Source organism: Leucoraja erinacea, chromosome 21 (genome assembly GCF_028641065.1).
Source record: "Leucoraja erinacea ecotype New England chromosome 21, Leri_hhj_1, whole genome shotgun sequence".
Taxonomy (NCBI): domain Eukaryota; kingdom Metazoa; phylum Chordata; class Chondrichthyes; order Rajiformes; family Rajidae; genus Leucoraja; species Leucoraja erinaceus.
The window spans coordinates 25,373,773-25,398,769 of NC_073397.1; the positions used below are offsets into that span (position 1 = coordinate 25,373,773).

Consider the following 24,997-nt stretch of genomic DNA (forward strand, 5'->3'; position numbering starts at 1 on the left):
TTAAAAGGCAAATACATTTATCTAGCTGTAATGCATAACACAACATTCACAACAGAAAAATAATAAAACTGGCAATGTTCAATATTTTAGTTTGGGAAAATGTAGAATAAATTTATTTTCCCCATTTTTTTGTAAAATGATTGCTTGTAATAGAATTCTGGTTGCCTCTCTGCATGGACTTGCAGCATTGAATTAAACTCTCCTGATCTAATATTTGTGAATAGTTCTAAAATTTTAATCATAAGGCATAATGGGAAGCTTGCCTGAATAAAAATTGTGCAACTAATTGGTAAATTATATATTGCTGATATTTCTATTAACTGCAATAAGCTTCTATGGGGTTATAACTTCCTGAAGGGAAGCTGCAGAACTGAGGCAATATGTAAATACTGATTTGATAAGGAAGCATTTCTGTTCAGTAACAGTTAATGGTGGTTGCCTGTTAGATATGTTGAAAGATTGTAAGCAATAATGAGTCAAATCAAAACAGTATGTACAATTACATGGTGGAGGCAAAGTAGTATGAGAAATCATTCACAAGATTGGAGATTGGGAAACATGTGAGGCAAATGAATGAATTAATACTTTTTTGTCACATGTGACAAGTGACAGTGAAATTCTTCACTTCCAAGGTATGCAATTGTTGCCACATAAAGTGTGCCGACAGGAATGGGTATGAGTAATCAGGGTAACAGGTACACGGAACTGAAAGTGTTGGAGTAACTCAGCGGATCAGGCTGCATCTCTGAAGGGCATGGATAAGTGAAGTTTCAGGTCGGGTCCCTTTATCAAACTGATTCAGATCGCTAAAGGCTATGAGAGGAAGATCATGGTAAAGAATGGCTGAACTACCAATCCAGTGGTTATCTGGGTAGAGCTTAAATGTCACCTGGGGTCATGTTTATTGGCCGTGGCATTTTGTGGCTTTTTGAGATAATGGCTAACTAGACTTTTTTTATAGATAGATACTTCAATTGAGTGTCCTTTGTCTGGGAATTAAGGGATAGTAGAGCTAATAGGATTTAATGTTTCAATCCCTGTAATAAGTCGGCACTCTTGCTATTTGCAGTGGGATTGGAGTGGTGAAAGGTAGGGTAGTTCTATCATTGGGGTCATCAGGTGGGCACCCTCCTTCTTTGATGTTTCATTGATAAGCCCACAACATCTCCAGAGGGCTCAACGGTGATTCCTGGCGTTCCAGTTACACCTCCCTCAATTCCATTCCCTCCTGTCTTCATCTTGCAGCCCAATTGCTATCTCTCCTTTTGATCCAAATCCAATTGCTGCTTTTTCCTGCAGAATTTAATAATGATTTGATTGCTTGTTGGAGGGAACAACCCCTCAACCCCATTTACTTTAATAGCCTGGTCATAGATGTAGCAACAAATCCGCTGCATCCCAATTCGACAGGGAAAATCTTGGTCTTCCAGCCATTCTGGGCAGCTTCAGTTGCCAGTTCAGAGTACTTGGTCTTTTTCCTCTCATAAGCTTCTTCAACACCATCTTCCCATGGAACTGTCAATTCCACAACGTATGCCAACTTGGCAGTTGTGGACCACAGGACCATGTCTGGCCGGAGTGTTGTAGCCACAATGTCTGGTGGAAACACAAGCTTATTTTCCAAGTCCACTTCAATTTTCCAATCCCGAGCAGGCTGCTGAATGCTTGCATCCTTTGATGTTATCAGGTGCTCCAGAGGTTGGCCTGATGGTATAAATGTTGTGAAGTGGACATTTACTGCCGATGTTTGTGGGGAAGCATTTGTGATCTTACGCCTCTGTTCGAGAATTGATGCCAGCTGTCTAAGAACTTTGTTATGCCACCAAGTGTAACGCCCTTAGCCGAGGCTCATAGTGCATCCTGTTAAAATGTGCCTTAGTGATGCAGGTGCTTGGCAAAGGGAGCAGGCGTGGTCTTCTCCGAACCACTGCTTCAGGTTCTGGGGTGATGGTGGAACATCATAAGTGGCTCTGATGACAAAACTTAGACGAGATCTTTCCATTTGCCAGATGTCACGCCAGCTGAGTTTCCTATTTTCCAGGCTCTCCCAGTAAGTCCATTGGCCCTGCTTGGCTAAACAATGTTGATTCACACAAGCTTAAGGATCACATCGTAAAATAGGAAAGAGGAGAAAGTGAAAGCAATATTTAGGGAGCTTCAGAGATGAACAGCTGTGACCTGCTTATTGATGATCACCTGTTAAGAATTATAGAAACATAGAAACATAGAAAATAGGTGCAGGAGTAGGCCATTCGACCCATCGAGCCTGCACCGCCATTCAATATGATCATGGCTGATCATCCAACTCAGTATCCCGTACCTGCCTTCTCTCCATACCCCCTGATCCCTCTAGCCACAAGGGCCACATCTACCTCCCTCTTAAATATACCCAATGAACTGGCCTCAACTACCTTCTGTGGCAGAGAGTTCCAGAGATTCACCACTCTACGTGAAAAATGTTATAAACTCTCTTTCAGAGAAACTGTTAGATGCTGCTCACTTTGCATTTCCACTTTATACTCAAATTTTATACTCAGTTGCAAGTTGGCAATTTCAACTGGAAGACTGATTTTAGTGAGTAAGGAGACAAAATGGCGCCTCAGAAAGAAAGAGACGTTTTACAGAGATCGGATGCAGGCAACCTAGGCCAACAACGTTCTTATATATTAATATATTCCACAGGGTTTGTTATGTTGTGTGGTGAGCTTTCTGGCAATACAGGAGAAAGAACTGTCAACTATGTGTTACTAAATCTCATGCATATTCATATAATTTTGATTTATAATTAAAAGAGCTTCATAATTTTGTTAGACATGGAGCATAGGGGAAGCCTTAATTTGCATAGTTTTCTTAAATACATTGCTTCTTTTCAGCTTATAGTTGGATAAATATACTTTGCCAAATAGGAATGAGAAAGCAGCATTTAATACTTGAAATCATAGAAAATTGCATTGTATAAAGCACTTCTCGGCTTTACTAAACTGTTCATAAGCGCTACAATTACCCACAAGTGTTGTTGACAGCTGACATAAATTGCTCAAAAATATCAGAATCTTGAGAAAATTGAGAGAATACAAAAACATGACTATAGTTATGCACCAGAGTAAAATATTGGTATCTTTACCCCCCCCCCCCCCCCCCCCCCCCATCAGTCCCCCCCCATCAGACTGAAAAAGGGTCTCGGCCCGAAACGTTGCCTATTCCTTCGCTCCATAGATGCTGCCTCACCCGCTGAGTTTCTCCAGCTTTTTTGTCTATCTTTGGTATCTTTACAATGTTAAATTTACCTAATGAAAGACAAATAACCAGTAAGAAATTGGATCAATAATAAGTGATGTTGTGTAAATGGCTTGAAGGATTTGTGCATGTGTGTCTGTGTGTGAGTCCGTCTGTCTGACTGTTTGTCTGACTGTGTCTGTGTGCGTGTGTGTATATGTTTGTGCATGTGTGTGTACTCATGCACATGTACTGTATATGCGCATATGTATATCCACCCATGAATCCGTGTGTGCCTGTTAATCCATGAGCGCATGTGAACTTGCTGCAGCTGACTACTACTGAGTATCTATTTGGATTCATCTTTAATTCTCAAGGGGAAGAAGAATGTAGTTCGATCTTTCATTGTGTATAGCTCCTGCAGCTCAAGTATTGAAGACTCACAAGGCTTATCTCATGAACTGAACTGATACCATGCAATTCCTATTCTGTAAATAATTTATTGCATGTAATATATTTCTAAATCAGTTTGCTTTAAGATAAATACTCGCCCTCTGTTTGAAGCCACATTGGCCACAACTTCAAAGAGGTATGTCGGGCTAGACATTCACATCTAATATTTCTATCCAATACAAAATAAGGAGTATTTCTACTATAATTAAACTGTGGATATGTCTCTGCCAGTACAAAAGCTCTGACTCTATGCCATGTAATAGGAAAAAAAGGATGAAAGACTGAATTGGCAGCAACAAAGCCTGAACAAAATCACTGAAGCACTTGAAACGTGCCCTTTACCTTTTAGTGTCATTAATTCCCTTGAGTTGAATTAAACTTGAACTTGATATCAGATTTTGTGCCACTGACAATTAGTACAAGATGTACAGGTTAATAATTTTAAATGCCCAATTAACTTCAAGTGGTTGAAATGTATAAACTCTAACTCCTTATGAGAAATTTAATGGAAAAGACGTTGCATACTTCCTCATAGATTAATAGAATTTTCCACAAGTAATATTTTAATCTAATGGTTTTCAGATGGGCTGTCCCAAAGCTACTTTAAGTAAATTCTAGTAGTGTAGGAAGGAACTGCAGTTGCTGGTTTAAACCGAAGATAGACACAAAAAGCTGGAGTAACTCAGCGGGTCAGGCAGCATCTCTGGAGGAAAGGAATAAGTGACGTTTCGGGTCAACACCCTGAAGAGGGGCCTCGACTCGAAACGTGATCTTTTTTTCCAGAGATGCTGCCTGGCCCACTGAATTCAGCATTTTGTGTCTATCTCAATTAAGTTCTACATTGCCATCTGTTGGGTTTTAACTATCTTTGTACACAATACAATTTTATGTTCATGCTTACATTTACTCATTTGTGTTAGACTTTGTATTTTACGTTTGTAATGGTGCATTTTTCAGGACTTGCCATTGCATAAATGAAGACAACTTGAATGGAGGTTCAAAGTGGTATTAAATGCATTATATTTAGATTATATTATTAAGAAGCAGTTTTGGATCCAGAGGATTAAAAACTAAGCAACAGGCAGGAAAAAAAAACCTTGCAATAATAGCTTTAACACAAGACATGATAATTTCTGATAATTAATGATGTTAATGAGAAAGATCGTGAGAAAAAAAAGAATATTTTAAGCCAGCACCTAAATGTGCCAAGCTGGTAGTTTTTGACTCAAAATATTGGCACTTCACGCTCAATTGCTAGAAATCATTCCTTGATATAGAATAAGAAAAAAAAAAATGTGGATCTAAAGAATGATATTTTTAATGTATATTTTATGGACATACAATACTCCAGGTGGGTGAGAATATATTTTAACATAACTGGTCAGATCCTAAAATATGTATTAGGAATCGTGTACTGGGAAACTGAGAGTGTTTGATTTAGACGAAATATATGAATTGGTCTTAAATTCAATGATTCATCATCAGATCTAGCTTAGCTCATATATTAATTTTGAAAGTAAATTGGAGAAAAAAATCAGTACACAAAATGTAACAGCAAAAAATGAGCAGATCGCACTAGATAGATGGAAGAGTAGAGCAGAGCAAAGTACAAAGTGAATGGTTGCTAAGAGATAAGAATCAAAGCTCAAGAAAAGGTTGGACAATAAATGCATTCAAAAATACACAGGATTTAATATGAATAATATCAGAAAATTTTAGAAATACACGACAGGTCAGGTAGCATCTGAGGAGGGGAAACGAGAGTTAATGTTTCAGATTGACAATCTTCCTTTAGAATTTGGAAAAGTGAGAAAATATGCATCTTTAAACTTGCAAAGAAAGGGGAAGGTTAGAGAGAATAAAGAGAATGTCCACACTAGGTTGGGAAGGAACACAAAAGATGTTGACTGGAGTTCACTAGGAGAGAGTGCTAGAGGTTAAAGGGCCTGTCCCACTTGGCGATTTTTTCGTCGACTGCCAGCATCATTGACTGACGTATCAAGTCACTGAAAATTTTGCAGTGTGATGCGGCATGACGCGGCATGATGACGTATGATGCGCGGTGTTTTTTCAAGTGTTGCAACATTATTTTTTGTCGCCACTGGATATTGAAATGTTCAAAAAGTTTTGATGACACTGATATGATGCGCGGCCGAGTGTTAGCGATTTTTGCTTTTGATTTGAGACGAGCTGGAGAACTCAGCGGGTCAGGCAGCATCTCTGGAGGAAAGGATAAGTGACGTTTCGGGTCACACCCTGAGAGGGCACCTGCGATCGAAACGTGATTGTTTTTCCGAGTTGCGCCTGGCCCACTGAAGTCAGACATGTTGGTGTTCGATGCTTTTGTTGTTTTTAAACTAGCTTTGTAACCAATTACAATTTTATGTGCATGCTTACATTACTCATTTGTGTAGACTTTGTAGTTATACGTTTGTAATGGTGCATTTTTCAGGATTTGCCATGCATAAATGAAGATCAGAGGGAAGGAGGTTTGTCACAATAAGAGTGGTAATTAAATGATTAGATTTGAGTTCGTTTTCTGCTGACCATTGGCCTTCTTCTGCTGTTGAAGGTGGTGACTTTGATGCGCGCCCAGTTTAGCGATCTGCTTCTGGCTGCTGTTGAATTTGAGGTCGCGCCAGGGTCTTGGGCCTGTCCCACTTTGGCCGTCAGTTCTGCGACAGGCCGTTGGCGTGCGAAAATTTCATTCACTACTAACATTTCGGAGCCCCGCGCGATGTCGCGCGCAACTACATACCCCTCCACGCTTCTAAATGGGACCGGCCCCGCGTGGACATACGATGCCCGTGCGCCTCAACGCGACCACGAGGTCACGTAATTTGCGTGCCAAGGACACGTAAGTGGGACAGGCCCTTTAATCAGCAAAAGATGCAAATTAAGTGAACAGACAGAATAGAGATGCTGGCCCCAGCTCAAGAAAAATCTTAAACCTCGTGCTATTTTCTGCCTGTGTGTATAAAAGTCAGCGTTCAATGCCTCTGGCTTATATCAGATAACCAAGAATAACATTTGAGATCATTCAAATATCCTTATCACATTAGTTGCCCTACTACTGCTGGGCGAGCGGGTTACTATGGAAACAACAGATCAAGCACAGATTCGAAGGGAAAGATTCTAAACATCAAATCCTCTTACAATCTTCAATCAAATACTGGGTTATTTTAACACCCAGGTCTGCCAGCCAACTGCTGAAACATAAATGACGAAGAGTCAAGTGAAAGAGAGAGCTGTCTAAAAAGCCAGTTATGTTGGCAGCAGATGGTTTGAGCAAGAGCGATGATGACCTTTCTTTGATCAGATAGTGTGACACTGCATGTGTCTCATTCCCCGACCAGGGACATTGGGCAGTCTCACGCGATCCTACCCCCTCAGGTAATGTTTTGTGAATGCAAGCCAGCCTACCAGCAGCAGGCAATAAGTTTCTGGATGTGCCTGTAATATCCTTGAAGCAAATAACAAATAATAGTGACATTGGATGCAAGTGGAAAATGTGCATCAAAAGAGTTTTGTCCATGTGGCCCAAGCTAGTTTGATCCTCTGCCACAAGCAACTCAAATTCATGGAAAACTCTCATAATCTCTGCAGTTTAGCCTGCACATTTTCAGCGGTCTCTAGGACCAACTGAATGTTACCAGTATCTATTAAAGTCACACTGCATTTACTAAACAAACTCTATCCCCTACTCCCAATTCCTTCGTCTATGCCACATCTGCTCCCAAGATGAGGTGTTCCATTCCAAAACATCCAAGATGACCACATTCTTCAGGGAATGGGGGTTCCCCTCTCTTATCATACGTGAGGCCCTCACTCATGTCTCCTAGGTACCCCGCAGTTCCTCCCTTGCTCACCGTCCCCCTAGCCGCAACAGAGACAGATTCTCCCTAGTCCTTACCTTTCACCCCCAGCCATCGTGTACAACACTTAACCCTCCAAAATTTTCACCAACGGGATTCCACCACTAGTCACATCTTTCCATCTCCACCCGTTTCTGCCTTCCACAGAGACTGTTCCCTCTGCAACTCCCTTGTTAACTCATCCCTTCCCACCCAAACCACCCATCTCCAGGTAGCTTCCCCTGCAACTGCAGAAGATGCAACACCGATCCCTATATCTCCTCCCTCGATTCTGTCCAGGGACCCCAACAGTTTTTGGTTGGTTGGTTGGAGGACATATATTTCAGAGGACTGTCGAGGCAGAGGTACACATGCACCTCCTCCAACCTCATCTACTATATCCATTGTTCAAGATTGGTCATATACATCAGCGAGACCAAACATAGACTGGGCGAACGTTTCGCTCAGTCCGCCTGCCCCCGGTTGCTAAACACTTTAATTATCCTTTCCATTCCCACACTGACCTTTCTGTCCTAGGTCTCCTCCAGTGTCAAGAGTGAGGTTAAATGCAAATTGGAGTCACAGCATCTCATATTTCGCTTTGGCAGCTTACAGCCCAGTGGTATGAATATTAATTAACTTCAAGTAACCCCAGCATTCCTTCTCTCTCTATACCACCCCCATCAAAGTCGCACCAGGTTTCATTTTCACCTAACAAACAGCTAACAATGGCCTGTTTCTTTATTATCATCATTATATTTTGCATATCTTTTATTCATTGTTCTTTATCTCTCTACATCATCTTCTATTTTTCTCGTGACTTTCAGTCTGAAGATGGGACTCGACTCAAAATGTCACGCATTCCTTCTCTCCAGAGATGCTTTTTGTGTCTATCTTCGGTTTAAACCAGCACCTGCAGTTCCTTCCTACTGCATTTAATATAGACATGATGTGCTGACTGCCTGTTCTCATTGCTGGAATCAATCCAACTTCTTTGCACAGCAGGGTGACAAAGTGGCGCAGCAGTAGAGTTGCTGCCTTGCAGCACTAGAGTTCTGGTTTCTATCCCAACTATGGGTGCTGCCCATATGAAGTTTGTATGTTCTCCTTGTGACCGCGTTGGTTTTCTCCGGGTGCTCCTGTTTCCTCCCACACTCCAAAAACGTACAGGTTTGTAGGTTAATTGGCTTTGGTAAAATTGTAAATCATCCCTAGTGTGTAGGATAGTGCTAAACTGCAGGGTGATCGCTGGTTGGCGTGGATTGGGCCTGTTTCCATCCTGTAATTCTAAAGTCTAAAGTAAAGCTTGGGAATATTTAATCAGACATTGGCAAGCTAAGCATGGGAGCAGACACTTTTATGCTCAACATATTATTTGAAGAGGTGGAGTGGATGAGAGAAAATCTTAGAAGGGTTTGGACAATGTCCCACGTGGCAGGCTGGCTCGGAGGATTGGGTCACATGGGATCCAGGATGGGGTAGCCAATTGGATACAAAATTGGTTCGATGGGAAGGTGACAGGTTGGAAGTGGGAGGTTTTTTTTTAGATTTTGGAACAGACATCTTTGTTTTAAATATCTGGGAGTCCACATCTCTGAGGATATGACATGGTCATCACACGCCTCAGCACTGGTGAGTAAGGCAAGGCAGCGCCTTTACCACCTCAGGCAATTGAGGAAATTCAGAGTGTCTCCGAGGATCCTCCAGTGCTTCTACACAGCGGCGGTGGAAAGCATCTTGTCCGGGAACATTACCATCTGGTTCGGGAATTGCTCTGCCAAGGACAAGAAGGCTCTGCAGAGAGTAGTGCGTTTGGCCGAACGCACTATGGGAACTTCACTCACCCCCCTGCAGGAACTATACAGCAGGAGGTGCAACTCCAGAGCAAACAAAATCATGAGAGACCTCTTCCACCCCTGCAACAGACTGTTCCAGCCGCTACGGTCAGGCAAACGCCTCCGTTGCCATGCAGTGAGAACGGAGAGGTTGAGAAGGAGTTTCTTCCCAGAGGCAATTCGGACTGTAAACGCCTTCCTCACCAGGGACTAACTGTACAGAACGTTTTTCCTTCTATTATTTATTGTGTAAAATAATATGTGTGTTATGATTGTGTTTATAATTTGTTTGGTTGTTTTGTTGTTCCGCAAGCATTGCCACTTTCATTTCACTGCACATCTCGTATGTGTATGTGACAAATAAACTTGACTTGACTTGACTTGACTTGACTTGACTTGAACCAGATATCAACTAATGTTGAGACTGTGTGCAGGATGGAGACTGAGAGCCTCATAACATGTTGCCAAGACAACGACCTTTCCCTCAATACCAGCAATACAAAGGAGTTTGTGATTGACTTCAGGAAGAGAAACAGTACATAGAATTAGAGAGGATTGAAAGATTCATGTTCTTAGAATTAAATATCACCAACAATTTGTCCTGGATCAGCCACATCGAAGCAATAGGTTAATTGACTTGGTATAATTGCAAATTTCACTAGCATGTAGGATAGTGTCAATGTGCAGGGATCGCTGGTTGGTGTGGACTCGGTGGGTCGAAGGACCCATTTCCACGCTGTATCTCTAAATAAAACTAAACTAAACTAAATTACTAATATCTCAAGCTTTGCTCACAATAGTTGATTTTTTTTCATCTATGACGAAGGGATTGGAGGCAGAACAAAGAAAGTCCTGCAGCAATTGTATTTAGACAAAATGCTGGAGTAACTCAGCAGGTCAGGCAGCATTATAGAAATGGAATACGTGGCATTTCAGGTCGAGACCTTTCTTCAGACTTGCATTCAATTGTATTTGTTCTGCTGAGAGTAATCCGGCGGGCCGGGCTGCCGAGAACGAGGGACCTGGTGGGGGGCTGCCAAGAATAAAGAAGGACCCAACAAGGGGCCGCTGAGCATAAGGATCCAGTAGGGGGCTGCCCGGAACAAAGAGGGACCCGGTGGGCCATGTCGGTGAGAAAATAAAGGGACTGCTCGGGCCATCTGCAGCCACATGCGGAGACCGGCCTGGTTCACCACTGAAGATAAGACTGTACTAAGAACCTTTGAAACATTGTCGGCAACAGAAACATGGCAACTTTTGTGCACTGCCAAGGTAAAGTATGCTGTTTATTATCATCATCGTTGAAAACATTAGCGACGCAGTGGTATTGCTTTCCGACGGGCACGATGACGGACGGACCACACATCTCTGACGTCCATGCTGCTGGAAAGCTCCTCTTTTGTCTCTACACATACGTCTTCCATCAACGCCTTCAGCATCATCTTGATTGGCCGTCCCGGGTCACGTCTTCCATGGGTGGGTTCCCACACCACAACCTTGTTTGTTGGTATTTCTAGGTGGCGGTGGCAGTGGCCAGCGAGCCTCATCCTTCTCGACTCGATCTTCTCAGTCAGAGGTGGAATCTCCCCATAGAGCTGGGCGTTGGTGATGTGGTCCCTCCAACTGACATTTTGAACTTTTCTGAACATTCGGGTGCAGGTACCATCGAGAGACTTGGACAGTGCTCGAGTGAGAGTCCATGCCTCACAGCTGTACAATAACATGGTCTCTACAGTAGTATGGAAGAATCTCCACACAACTGTATGACTTGCATGCAAAAACAAAGAATTTCACTGTGCCTGGGTACAAGTGACAACAAAGTATAATTGAAATCATTGGTCTTGGTAAGACTGGATTAGGAGCAATGGTGTACAAGTTGGTCTTCTTACCTTAGAAAAGATTCACCGGAACAGTTCCAGTGATGGCAGGCTTGAATATAAAGAAGGATTACCGAAGCTCGGTGCTTATCCTTTAGAATTTAGAAGATCACATTGAAACTTATAAAATTCTTACAGAGTTTGACAGACTGGATGTTGGGAGGATGTTATGTCCGATTGAGGAGTTTATCACCAGGGCTCATAATCTCAGAATAACGGTAGGGTGTTCGGTATTAATATGGTAAGAAAATTGTACATCCAGAATTTGGTATAACTTGGGATTTTTTTTTATCCCAGAGGGTTGTGAAGGATCAGTTGTTGAATTCATTTCATTCAAAGTCAAAAGATGTCAAAATATGAAGGGAACCAAGGGTTATAGAAGATGGAGAGGGAACATAATCATGAGCTGGATGATCAGTCATAAGCTTGATAAATGGCAGAGCATATTCCAAGAGCCTAGTCTCTTCCTGCTCCTGGACTACTTAAGACACATTAAAAAAAAAAAAACATGAATGCCTGCTCATAATAAAAGGTTGCATTTCCAATTAAATTTCATTTATCTCACAAGCAAATATGCAATAATTTCCCCAAGAAAGCTGAAATTTCAACATTCCCTTAGGCTCCTTACCAATAGAACTGAATTTCCCTGTGGCATCTGAAGCAAGTATGTTGATTTTAGATCTAATATGCTGTTAGTTTCTTGCCAAAAATGGTATGGAATATTCCACATTTACTATTTACTCTTAAAGCTTAAAACTACATTTCTCTTGGTGAAAATGTTTTGGTTGTCATCAATAAAAAAATGTACCTGCAGATATAAATCAAATGTTACTTACCATAGTCTACCTTTTCATTCACTGGGATAAATTGGCCTCACTCTTATTCATTATTTTAGACTTTACTTTAGAAATACAGCATGGAAACAGCCCCTTTGGCCCACTGAGTCTGCACCAACCAGTTATCACCCCCACAGGCTGGCACTGTCCTGCACACAAGAGACAATGTACAATTTTTGCGGAAGCCAAAGCACCTACAAACCTACAAGTCTTTTGGTTTGTAGGAGGGGATGCACACAGTGGCAGGGAGAACGTGCAGACTCTGTACAGACAGCACAGGATAGTCAGGATTGAATTTAGTCTCTGATGCGGTAAGGCAGAAACTCTACCGCTGTTTTAATGTGCCACCCTAATTTTCTTGTGTAGGTGTTCGGGTTCGATTTTTTTTAAGTCTGGTGTAATTTTCATTAACTGGGATATTTTTTATTTGTTCCACAGTTTAAAATAATGGAACAAAATGACAACTGAATTAAGTTGGCTGGGCATTTTACCAGAAGCAGCAACATGCGTTTGGTACATAATGATGGAGTCATTATATACTGGAGTCAGTGTAATGTTGAAATGACTCACTTTACCCTGACTCAATTTGAATGCATCATTTCTAGAGCTGCAGGAGAGCAACTTCAAAATGACAGACTGATATTTTATCACACATTTGCAAAGCAATGAGCAATTAATCACTTAGACTGGCAGGAGCTTATGGTGCGAATGACGACATTCTGCATAGTGAGCTTTAAAATGTGCTGTACTTGTGTCACATGCTCGTAAAACACAGCAACTGAAAATACAACCTGTCTACACTGCTATAATATCCTACTTATGGAGCAGCTCAGAATTTATAGCCAAATCCCCCTTAGAATACCAAAAGATGAAATTCAGAAAATAAAAATTACAAATGACAGGTAAGTAAATTAGAATATCTTTGAAATGAAACTGCACATCGTATGCTGATTGGAACAAGAATCTCCCCCCCCCTGATGTGATAATGTTTGGTTCATTTCTGATATTCCCAATTTCCGAGGTACTCGAGTGTATTGCGTAAAATAAAAATACTTTTGATCATTCTAGTGACAAGGATGCAATCGAGCAGACTTTCATGCTTGACAAATTATTCTATTTGCTGTAACTACAATCTCAATTGTCTCAGTCTCCAAGCACAAAGCAGATATGGGAAAGAAAATAATAGTGAGTTATTTTTGTCTTCCAATGGCCAAAGTAGATTTTGAATAGAAGATCAAGAATCGAACGTTCATATTATATTTTTGTCTGTTAAATACTAAATTAAAATTAATCCCAGATGAGCAGAAATTAATGTTCACATTTCTTGGAAATAATACTTTGCAGCTTCATCATGTCAACATACAAGAACAGTGTCTGTGCCGAACATGATGCTAAACCATCACTTAACCATCTACACATTCACCCGCTGAGTTTCTCCAGCATTTTGTCTACCTACACATAACCTATATCTCTCCATTCCCTGAATATACATTTGCCTATCCAAATGTCTTTTAAATGTTACTAACATATCTGCTTCAACCACAACCCTGGCAGCGTGTTCCAGGTACTCACCACCCTCTGTGTAAAAAAACTTGCTCCGCACATCTACTTTAAACTTTGCCCCTCTCACCTTAAAATGATGCCCTCTAATATTTGATTTTTCCATCCTGGGAAAAAAGGTTTGGACTGCAGTTTAAACTGTGAACCATAGCAATATGCTGTATCCCAATTAATATTAAGACCAATTATGGTATACAAATAAAATATAGATTTATTTTACTTCATTGTTAAAATTTACACGTAACCAAAGCATAAAAAACAACAGATGTAATTTGATTAGGAACCTTAAACATGTCAAGAATTTCCCATGACACTGCATAAGAACGTTATCAATAAAAAGATTATGCTGAGGCAATATTAATTCAGATATGTTTGGCCATAGGGAGAATAAAAGGGTGAAGAATATTAGACAGGGAACATTAAAGATTTATGTCAGGGCATCCACAACTAGTAGTGGTAGGTTAAATTCAGAGAAAATACAAATTTGCACTTCTTCTATCCTGATGTCACACTTTTTGTCTTTTCATCCTTGGTCTTTGTCCAAACATCTGCTAATCACCTCCCTCCCCCCCCTCTCCTCACCTCTATGCACTTATCGCTTGCCAAGGGTTGTCCTGCACCCACCTCTCTTTCAGCATTCTCTCCTGCCACCACGATCAGTCTGAAGAAGGGTCCTGGCCCAAAACCTGTTCATTCTCCAGATACTGCTTGATTTGCTGAGGTACTCCAGCATGTTGTTTCTTTTTTTGCTGGAGGAAGTGGCTGAGGCGTGTACAGTCATGATATATAAAGACACTTGAACAAATACATGGATAGCAAAAATATGAAGGTTTATGGGCCAGGCACAGACTAGTTGGACTAACCGGGTTAGGCAACTCAGTGGGCATGGACGAGTTGAGCTGAAAGGCCAGTTTCCTTGCTATATAGACAGAAAACGTTGGAGTAACTCAGTGGGTCAGCTAGCATCTCTGGAGAAAAGGAATAGGTGATGTTTTGTGAAGAGATCCTTCTTCACCTCCATGTCTTTAGCAAGAAAAGAAAAGATTCATATAACCTCTTTCATACTCACAATGCAAGCCAAACTGTACTTTGGCAATAAAGTTACGTATGAAATGAAACAGCCAACTTCCTCAAAGAACATTCAGAACAATGAGATATATTTTTAGGTGTCATTTGAGTGATAAGTATTGGCTAAGGCATGACCTAGAACTCCCTGACTTTGTTAAAAGTGTACCATGGGATCTTCTACAGATTGACATCTAATACAAGAAATAGAACCTACAAAAGTATAACTCTTCTTCACTATTGTATTTTACCATCAACCTAAGTTTGTACACATAAGCCTCTGGAGAGTGAATTGAACACACAACCTTTAATTCAAAGGCAAAATTGCTGCCTTCTGAGCATAGGAAAACATCACTCAGTCCATGAAGTCTGAGCTGGGGCTTTGAAAGAGCGATTCAATTAGTTGTACTTCCTTGCTCTTTCATCACAATCCTGCAATTCTCTCCTTTTTCATGTATACATCCCATTCCCTTCTGGAAGTTATCACTGAATCTTCTTCAACTGTCCTTTCAGGAAGAACATTTGTACGCTGTCGAACCTTTTTTTGAAAACTTTATTTTTATTTTATATTTACCTTCTGGAAATTTGAATTGTGCTTCTCTACCCTGAAATCTCCAGGTCCCATAAAGGTGGCAGATAATCTGTAGACTACTAAAGTGGATGCAAGGGTTCCCAAGTCATCAATAATTCATGTAACTTTCTTTCACATGTACTCTCATATGCACTCACTGACAATGCATATTACATTATAAATGTTACATAATTTAAACATCTTTAAAATGAGTTGCAACATTTAAATACATAGCAATCAGAAGGGTCTCGTCCCAAAACGTCACTCATTCCTTCTATCCAGAGATGCTGCCCATCCCACTGAGTTACTCCAGCACTTTGTGTCTATCTTCGGGGTAAACCAGCATCTGCAGATCCTTCCCGCACAGATTATCCACAACCACTTGTACATGCTCATTTGAAATCTAGCCTGACAGCTCAGGCAGAAGGTATCAGGTGATCTTGGCTTCAAATCTTCATCCTCAACACCTATCCCTGGAGCTTGTTGGAAGGGAATTTTGAAAATTCAAGTCTGCATTTACCAAAATCATGAATTTGGTTCAAACTTTTCAAAATTAGCACTAAGTATGAGGAAATAAGATACAACGGTAAGGTTGGATTCTGCTATGTAATTCCAGCTATTCAAACTAATAAACGTTCCTATGCCTTTAATGACCCAAAATTCATTGCTGATGTATTTTCACAGTATTTCAATAACTTGCCTATGAACAGTGATAACCACGTTATATAAAATAACCACTGGAGAAAGTAGGTAAAATGTAGTAGGTAAAGCATTCCCCATCAATAGGAACAAGGAATAAAAATAATAACAATGTCCACTTACCTGCCTGCTTCAAATGTAAACCACGTGGGGTCCCGTCCATACCGCCTGAGGGCACTAAGAGGCCAAGAGACCAGCTTTAGTCTAGGATTGTGGATGTCCCAAAGACAGATGTTCTCATATGTTATTTGTAAAGTGCACTCTCCATGTACATCCAGATTAGGAGAGATGGCATCAAATATACATTGAACCTTTCTGAAAACGTAAACCAAATAATTTAGAGACACCATGATATCTGCCTTCTGTGAGAACTCTATTACATTTAAATATAATCCATGCTTTAGACTCTTTAGACTTTAGACTTTAGAGATACAGTGCCGAGTCCGCACCAACCAGCGATCACTCAGTACACAAACACTATCCTACACAATAGGGACATTTTAGCAATTTTACCAAAGCCAATTAACCTACAAACCTCTACAACTTTGGAATGTGGGATAAAACCGGAGCACTCAGAGAGAACCCGTGCAGTCACAAGTTGAAGGTACAAACTCAGAACAGAGAGTAGCTGTAGTCAGGATCGAGCCTGGCACTGCAAGGTAGTGCTATACAGCTGTGCCACTGTGCCGCCCTTTGGAAGCAGTTCAGTGACTTGAAGTCAAACAAGGACCCTGGTGCTGCAAGGCAGCAACTCTACTGCTGTGCCACTCTGCTGCCACTTAACAGCTTTACATTTATATTTATTTATATTAAAGTAGCACATGCAGACCACCTCAGAGCTGGTTACAAGGTCCCTAGAAACTGAAAGCTTATATCTTAACTAAACACATGGTTTTGACTCAGTTGTAGATATGATTTCAATTCAAAGATGTCTTGTATTCTTTAAGGACATACTGGGCAATGCTAAGTTGCATACAAAATATAATTTCTTGAGATAACTATATTAATTACTGGCTTGAAAGGCAAGTAATGAGACCAAACTTTAAATTAAATGCCGATGAAATCTATCATCTCTGGAAGATCACTGTGAATTTCTTACGAGTATTTAAAATTGGAACATCAATATTATTATTTAGAATGGGAGTCAAAAAAATACATGATCTTATTTATATGTTGATTGATTTTTGTGATTAGGTGAGTTGCATTCTATGTTAACATACGAAGTTAACATAACTTCTAGAATTGTGGTGTAGAATTGGTCAAATAATACAATTTCTTTCTCTCTCCATATCTAACAAAGATCAGATAGCAATTTTAGGGAGTAGACCAGTAGACTGGAGTTTAACTAACTAGGGGATTTCCTTACATCTTAATAGGACCAAACACACTTGCTGGTCAGGACACCTCAAATATGTTGTTAAAACCTAAGATTGTCTGACCAACCATACATGTCAATGACATCTTCTACATAATTATTATCCTCTTAATAACATTTTCTGCCCTGGACTTCAAATATTTATTCAATTTGCCAATATGACTTTTAATTCTTTACTTATGTTAGGTAAAACTTTTTATGGCTCTATAAAATATCCTCCAATTATTTTTATGGGGAAAACACATGGTAGTCAACCTTCTCCCATATTGTATTGTGGTACAATTTCATTTATGTACACTATTCAATAACCATATATTATATTTTGAAGTTTCAAAGGCCAAAGTTGCATCCAATATTCCAGAAGTGATCTCAAGAGGAACGTTCTTTTTTTTTTTTTAAATGCTGTCTTCAGATTTATCTGCTGTATCCTCAATTTTGTATCTCAGCCTTCATTTCAGTATTTTAATGACTTCAAAATGTTGATGATTTATTTCTCTTCCTCCCTCCATTACTTCAAAAATATTCTCACAAAGTACATAACCTACATCAGTCTTCCCGTTGTCAATTCTTGTTAGCTTATAATACCCCTGTAAAATATTGCATTCTCTGCTTGAACGTCGCCCCATAGAACTTGTAACATATCTGTTGGATTTTTATACATTGACATTGATTACATATCTTTTTTAAATATGGACACTATTTTTTCCTAAATCATCACCAATTCTTATGGTAGCTACTGAAATTTGGCATGCAGCCGATAACCTGCCCAAGATCATCACTCATTGATATGACATGCCTTCTCTCGGTCTATTTTAGTAAGCCTCTCTCTGTTCTTTGGCCTTATATAATATCCTATTATATGTTTGACATTTCCAAGCATAAATCCCATAAATTGATCGCATATTTCCAAATCAGAATGGCTATTTCAAAGTATGGAAGTCTTGCTATTTATAAATTTTGTTCTTCATTAGTTACAAAGATGGAAACTACATTTATAGAATTTGGTATCAGTCCATTCAAAGCCGAAGCTATTCTAATGTTTTCGTAATGTTTGAAGCAATTCCATCAGAAGTCTGAAATGGAAGAGATCAGAACAATTTAACTTATTTACCGTGAATTAAAAAATATTCCCCACATTATCATCTCTTGTGATATCATAAGCTTCTCTTTTACCTTCAACTCTATGCTGTATCACGATTCACAATTATTCGCTTGTCTTTAACAAAAAATGAGAATCCAGAGAATTATATTCAAATAAATATGGCAATAATACTTATGCAACCATTTTACATGTGTATCGGTGTGAGTAAAAGTATGGGGAGAATTAAGTCTACGCACATTAATAATTATAAAATACTGATTTCAAATATAAATTATGTTTGAATGCATGAAGCCATTTGAAGATGAGAGAGGCTCAAAATGTAAATCAGCCTCCTCTAATTGAAATATATTTTGAATTTTTAGAATAAAAGGACATACTTTAGAAAGGAGATGAGGAGGAATTTCTTTAGCCAAAGGGTGGTGAATCTGGAGTTATTGCCACATACGGCTGTGGAAGCCAAGTCATTGGGTATTTTTAAAGTGGAGATTGATGGGTTCTTTGATAGGTGATTCATAAGGGTGCCAACGTTTACAGGGAGCAGGCAGGAGAATGGGGTTGAGAGGGCAAGATAGATAAGATTCAAGATTCAAGATTCAAGAGAGTTTATTGTCATGTGTCCCTGATAGGACAATGAAATTCTTGCTTTGCTTCAGCACAACAGAACATGATTGAATGGTGGAGTTGACTCGAGGGGCCACATTACCTAATTCTGCTCCTATGTCTTATAAACTAATTAACATTATAAATTATTCTATTGAAATTGAAAGTAAATTTTTTTCACATTTCCTCAAAAATATTGCAAGGATTTTGCTGACACATTTTTGAGAGAAAGAGAGACAAGGCAGGTAGGCTGAGATAGGCTGAGGTAGAAGCTAAATTTAATGTAGCTGAGCTCTCTTGCAAATATAATAAATGTAGGCGTCCAACTTCCAGATTTCCTTTTCCCTTACCTCGAATTACCTCTTGGAAGGGGCATTCTTCCACTTTTTTCTGACACCGAAACTATCACTAAACTAGATATCATCCTCAGCACCTCCTCCACCATCCACAGATTCCCATCTTTGTGCCATCAAGCAAAAGATTTCTTCTCAATTTACTATATGCAAGCTTTTTTCCCCACAATAAAACCAGACAATAAGACCTTTCGATATTACCTGTGATTAGTTGCCTTATTCTGGTGCAGTATCACAAATATCACAAATAACACATATCCATGTATCACAAAGCCAGGATCATAAACTGTATATATATTTTTTTAATTCCACTGGATAATTTGACTAAATAAAGCAAATGATGCCTACCTGTTTGCTCTCTTTGAACTCCAGCAGTCAGCAAATCTGGCTCCCCCAGGGTAATGTCATTGATTCGACTTCCTAGGCACTCCATACGTAAGAGTTTACACCATTCCTCTGCCTCAAGCTCTGTGAAGGCACACAGAATTAATGTGGTGTGATTTAGAGGATACAGTATCCTCTACAGCTAGGTCATGATAGAAACCGGGTTCCAACATGCATGCGAGAGCCATCTGGAAGCATTGAACAATTGACTTCAAATTGGAGCTCAATTTTAGTAATTATATTGTAGAGCATAGAACAGGGCAGAATGAATGAATGACTACTTTAGTGTCACATGTGACAAGTTACAGTGAAATTCTTTGCTTGCAAACCCAAGGTATGCAGATAATCGCCACATAAAAGGCGCTGAGCAAGTTACAAAGATAGACACAATAAGCTGGAGTAACTCAGTGGGCCAGACAGCAACTCTAGAGAAAAGGAACAGATGACGTTTCAGGTCGAGACCCTTCTTCTCGACCCAAAATGACATCTATTCCTTTTCTCCAGAATTGTTGCCTGACCTGTTGAGTTACTCCAGCTTTTTGTGTCTATCTTCAGTTGAAACCAGTCAGTGGAAAGACAATACATGAGTACAATCAAACCATTTACAGTGTATAGATACATGATAAGGAATAACGTTTAGTGCAAGGTAAAGCCAGGAAAGTCCGATCAAGGATAGTCTGAGGGTCATCAATGATATAGATAGTAGTTCAGGATACACCCCCAAAATGTGAATAGTAATGCAATGCACAGTAATTCGCAAGGTTAAGTGAGACATGGGTCATTATTTGATGTATATCGATGCTGTGTTGGCTGCTGGGAGGGGGGTCAGTACCTGACCATAACTGACAAAGATGGACCCAAAATGCTGCTGTACAGTAGCTTAGTGGGTCAGGCAACAGATCTGGAGAAAAAGGATAGGTTACGTTTCGGTCGGAACCCTTCTTCAGACTGAAAGTAGATGTTGGGGGGGGGGAGGGGGGGCGGGGGTGGGCAAGTGGAAACTGGAGGCAAGAAAAGGCTAGAACAAGTCAGGGCCAGCTAAAGATGACCTCAGGTAGAGCGGAGCCCATAATGGCCCATTGTTGGCTGGAGAAGGTGTGATAATGAAAGGGGAACAGGGATATGAACCATGGACTATTATGGGCTCCGCCCTTCCAGTAGTCATCTGTTGCCGGCCGTGATTTCATATCCCCATCCCTCCCCCCACCCCTCTACTTTTAATCTGAAGAAGGATTCCAACCGAAAATGTCACCTATTCTTTTTCTCCAGAGATGCTGCCTGACCCGCTGAATTACGCCAGCATTTTGAGTCTATCTTCAGTATAAACCAACATCTGCAATTCCTTCCTACACAAAGCTGACAAAGAGATAGGGAAAATCATGAGAGAAGAGGGGAATGCAGTGATATCTCTCCAACCCGTTGAGTAAAGCACCATCTGAAGTTCTTTGTTTCTACAATGCAACAAAGCAGTTCCTGCTTCATTACTTGAACCAAAATGTGAATTTTATATATAACTTGGATAGCTTTTTTTGTGACTAGTTAATCGACACGATGGTTCTAGGCCAATTTCCCAAAGATTGCTAACTGACTCAAAAATTATTACTAATATGTATAAAAAATTATTATAAATATGTATAAAAATATATATTTTATGTGGAAGTAGTCCATAAATTAATTTTGGTTACATTTGAAGTTACATTCAAGACACATATGAAATCAAGTTTACAACTCTGAACAAATGTAATGGAAGGAATTACGTGGCTAGTATACAATTTAGATAGCTCACTATTAGTTGAGTGACGTATGCTGCACCTACCTGATTCACAAGCAAAGGTTTTTGATGTTTCATCGCTGAAAATTATTAGTACAGCATGCCTCTTAGTGCCTTTTGGTATCCTTGTGACATTCTTTATATTGCTGAGGTCTGTAACCTGAAAGATCAACATTTGTCGGTTCTGATTATCAATTGTTACTGAGAAGCAATTTTCTTTATTCTCTATTTTTCAGAACTGTAGTGCAAGAGATATTAAAAGCACTCTAAAAGCTTTTGCAACAATTTCTGTAGAGGAACAAATCTGATACATTTGCAAACCATCAAATGTTTGCCTTAGGGAAGTCTGCTATGCGTAAAATATTATAATAGATGATAGAGAACATAGCAATCATATGCTGAATATATTAGCAATTCAGACTACATCTATTCTATGCTGTATCAGACAATAAATTAAAAATATCTATTTCATGATTTTTTTTCATCATTATTTTGTGGGTAAGACTGAATGGCTCAAGTAATGGGCCTGTCCCACTTAGGCGACTGCAGGAGACTATGCAGTCGCCACATGGTCGCCACATGTTCGCTGTGGTTGCCGGGGAGTCACCTTCATGGTCGTGAGGAGTTCCCGCATTCTGGGAACTAGTCGCGGCCTCATTAACGACGACCAGAATGAAGTCGCCATGGAGAGTAGCGAGATTTCTCGTGCCGTAGATGCAGTGGTAGTGGGTTGCCAGGAGGTTGAAGGTTGTCGTAGGTTGTAGCCGTTGCTGACTGGTACATTTCATTGGCTCATGGCGGGAAAAAAAAACGTAAGCAGTAGTTTTCAGAACCAAGGATAACCGACCGGTAATGTTAATGTCCGCCGAGCTTCACAGCCGCGTATCCCTGGCTTCTTAAAAGTTGTCTCCACTCCTTCTCCACCCTCTCCCCCCCCTGTCTTTTAAAGGACTTATGTGACCCTTCCCATACACTGCTCTTTCACCATCTTAATTACAGCGCCAGCCTTCCTATTCATCGCGGTGTGTGTCTGTATCACATTCGCTTTGCACCATGTGAATTCCTCTCAGACAGCGCTCCCCCCGCTTTCCCTGTCCTGCGCCTGCACAATGGGCTGGCGAAGGAAGTGATGTGTGTGTGTGTTCCACTCTGACAGTTGCAGGATGTCGCCTGAAAAAATGCTTAAGTGGGACAGGCCCATAATAACCTGCAGTGAGGTTATTATGCTAGCAGGATAGTAGATTTGATTATACAAAACGTACTGAAATGTTTTCCTTATTTTCCAGCGTATTGGAAGTGTGATGACATAAATATTTTGCACATATTATTTACATGAGTGATCTTGTCTTGACTGACAAACCAGATCCGATTTTCAAAAATATGGTCTCCTTTTATTGAATTTCTTCAACAACATAATGGTTGAACACAAACTCAAAACTGATGGTAGGCCTGGGTGAGCAGGGGTACGGAAGGGTAGTTGGATATATCCCCGCTTCTTTTATACCTTCGTTAGTTCCGGGGTTTTTTTTTTTTTCTTTACTTTTTTTTCTTTTTCCTTTCTTCTTTAACCATATAACCATATAACAATTACAGCACAGAAACAGGCCATCTCGGCCCTACAAGTCCGTGCCAAACAACTTTTTACCCTTAGTCCCACCTGCCTGCACTCATACCATAACCCTCCATTCTCTTCTCATCCATATGCCTATCCAATTTATTTTTAAATGATACCAACAAACCTGCCGCCACCACTTCCACTGGAAGCTCATTCCACACCGCTATCACTCTCTGAGTAAAGAAGTTCCCCCTCATGTTACCCCTAAACTTCTGTCCCTTAATTCTGAAGTCATGTCCTCTTGTTTGAATCTTCCCTATTCTCAAAGGGAAAAGCTTGTCCACATCAACTCTGTCTATCCCTCTCATCATTTTAAAGACATCTATCAAGTCCCCCCTTAACCTTCTGTGCTCCAGAGAATAAAGACCTAACTTATTCAACCTATCTCTGTAACTTAGTTGTTGAAACCCAGGCAACATTCTAGTAAATCTCCTCTGTACTCTCTCTATTTTGTTGACATCCTTCCTATAATTGGGCGACCAAAATTGTACACCATACTCCAGATTTGGTCTCACCAATGCCTTGTACAATTTTAACATTTCATCCCAGCTTCTATACTCAATGCTCTGATTTATAAAGGCTAGCATACCAAAAGCTTTCTTTACCACCCTATCTATATGAGATTCCACCTTCAAGGAACTATGCACGGTTATACCCAGATCCCTCTGTTCAACTGTATTCTTCAATTCCCTACCATTTACCATGTACGTCCTATTTTGGTTTGTCCTGCCAAGGTGTAGCACCTCACATTTATCAGCATTAAACTCCATCTGCCATCTTTCAACCCATTTTTCCAAATTTATTTTTCTAAAATTCCATTTTTAGACTTTGGAAATCCTCTTCATTATCCACAACACCCCCTATCTTGGTATCATCTGCATACTTACTAATCCAATTTACCACCCCTTCATCTAGATCATTGATGTACATGACAAACAACAAAGGACCCAACACAGATCCCTGAAGCACCCCACTGGTCCCTGCCTCATCTAGATCAGCCACTTGATCTTGCTGTTCCATGACAAACTTAACAACCTTCCACGAGGAACCTTGTCCAAAGGCCTTACTAAAGTCCATATAGACAACATCCACTGCTTTACCCTCATCAATCTCCCTAGTAACCTCTTCAAAAATTCAAGAAGATTAGTCAAACATGACCTTCCAGGCACAAATCCATGTTGACTGTTCCTAATTAGACCCTGTTTATCCAGATGCTTATATATATTATCTCTAAGTATCTTTTCCATTAATTTGCCCACCACTGAAGTCAAACTAACAGGTCTATAATTGCTAGGTTTACTCTTCGAACCCTTTTTAAACAACGGAACAACATGCGCAGTACGCCAATCCTCGGGGACTATTCCCGTTTCTAATGACATTTGAAATATTTCTGTCATAGCCCCGGCTATTTCTACACGAACTTCCCTCAATGTCCTAGGGAATATCCTGTCAGGACCTGGAGACTTATCCACTTTTATATTTTTCAAAAGTGTCAGTACTTCTTTTACTTTGAAACTCATAGTATCCATAGCTACTCTACTCGTTTCCCTTACCTCACATAATTCAATATCCTTCTCCTTGGTGAATACCGAAGAAAAGAAATTGTTCAATATCTCCCCCATCTCTTTTGGCTCTGCAGATAGCTGCCCACCCTGTCTCTCCAATGGACCAATTTTATCCCTCGTTATCCTTTTGCTATTAATATAGCTGTAGAAACCCTTTGGATTTACTTTCACCTTACTTGCCAAAGCAACCTCATATCTTCTTTTAGCTTTTCTAATTTATTTCTTAAGATTCTTTTTACATTCCTTATACTGCACAAGCACCTCAT

General features: G+C 40.1%; 1 protein-coding gene across 1 annotated transcript in view; it reads right to left on the bottom strand.

The window, feature by feature from the left end:
• LOC129707562 (docking protein 5-like) overlaps window positions 1-24,997 on the bottom strand; it is a 182,233-nt gene that overhangs the window by 81,331 nt on the left and 75,905 nt on the right. Inside the window, 4 exon segments of the mRNA XM_055652710.1 lie at window positions 16,090-16,253; window positions 16,256-16,281; window positions 19,745-19,864; window positions 21,597-21,711. Of these exon segments, the coding sequence (XP_055508685.1) occupies window positions 16,090-16,253; window positions 16,256-16,281; window positions 19,745-19,864; window positions 21,597-21,711 (425 nt within the window).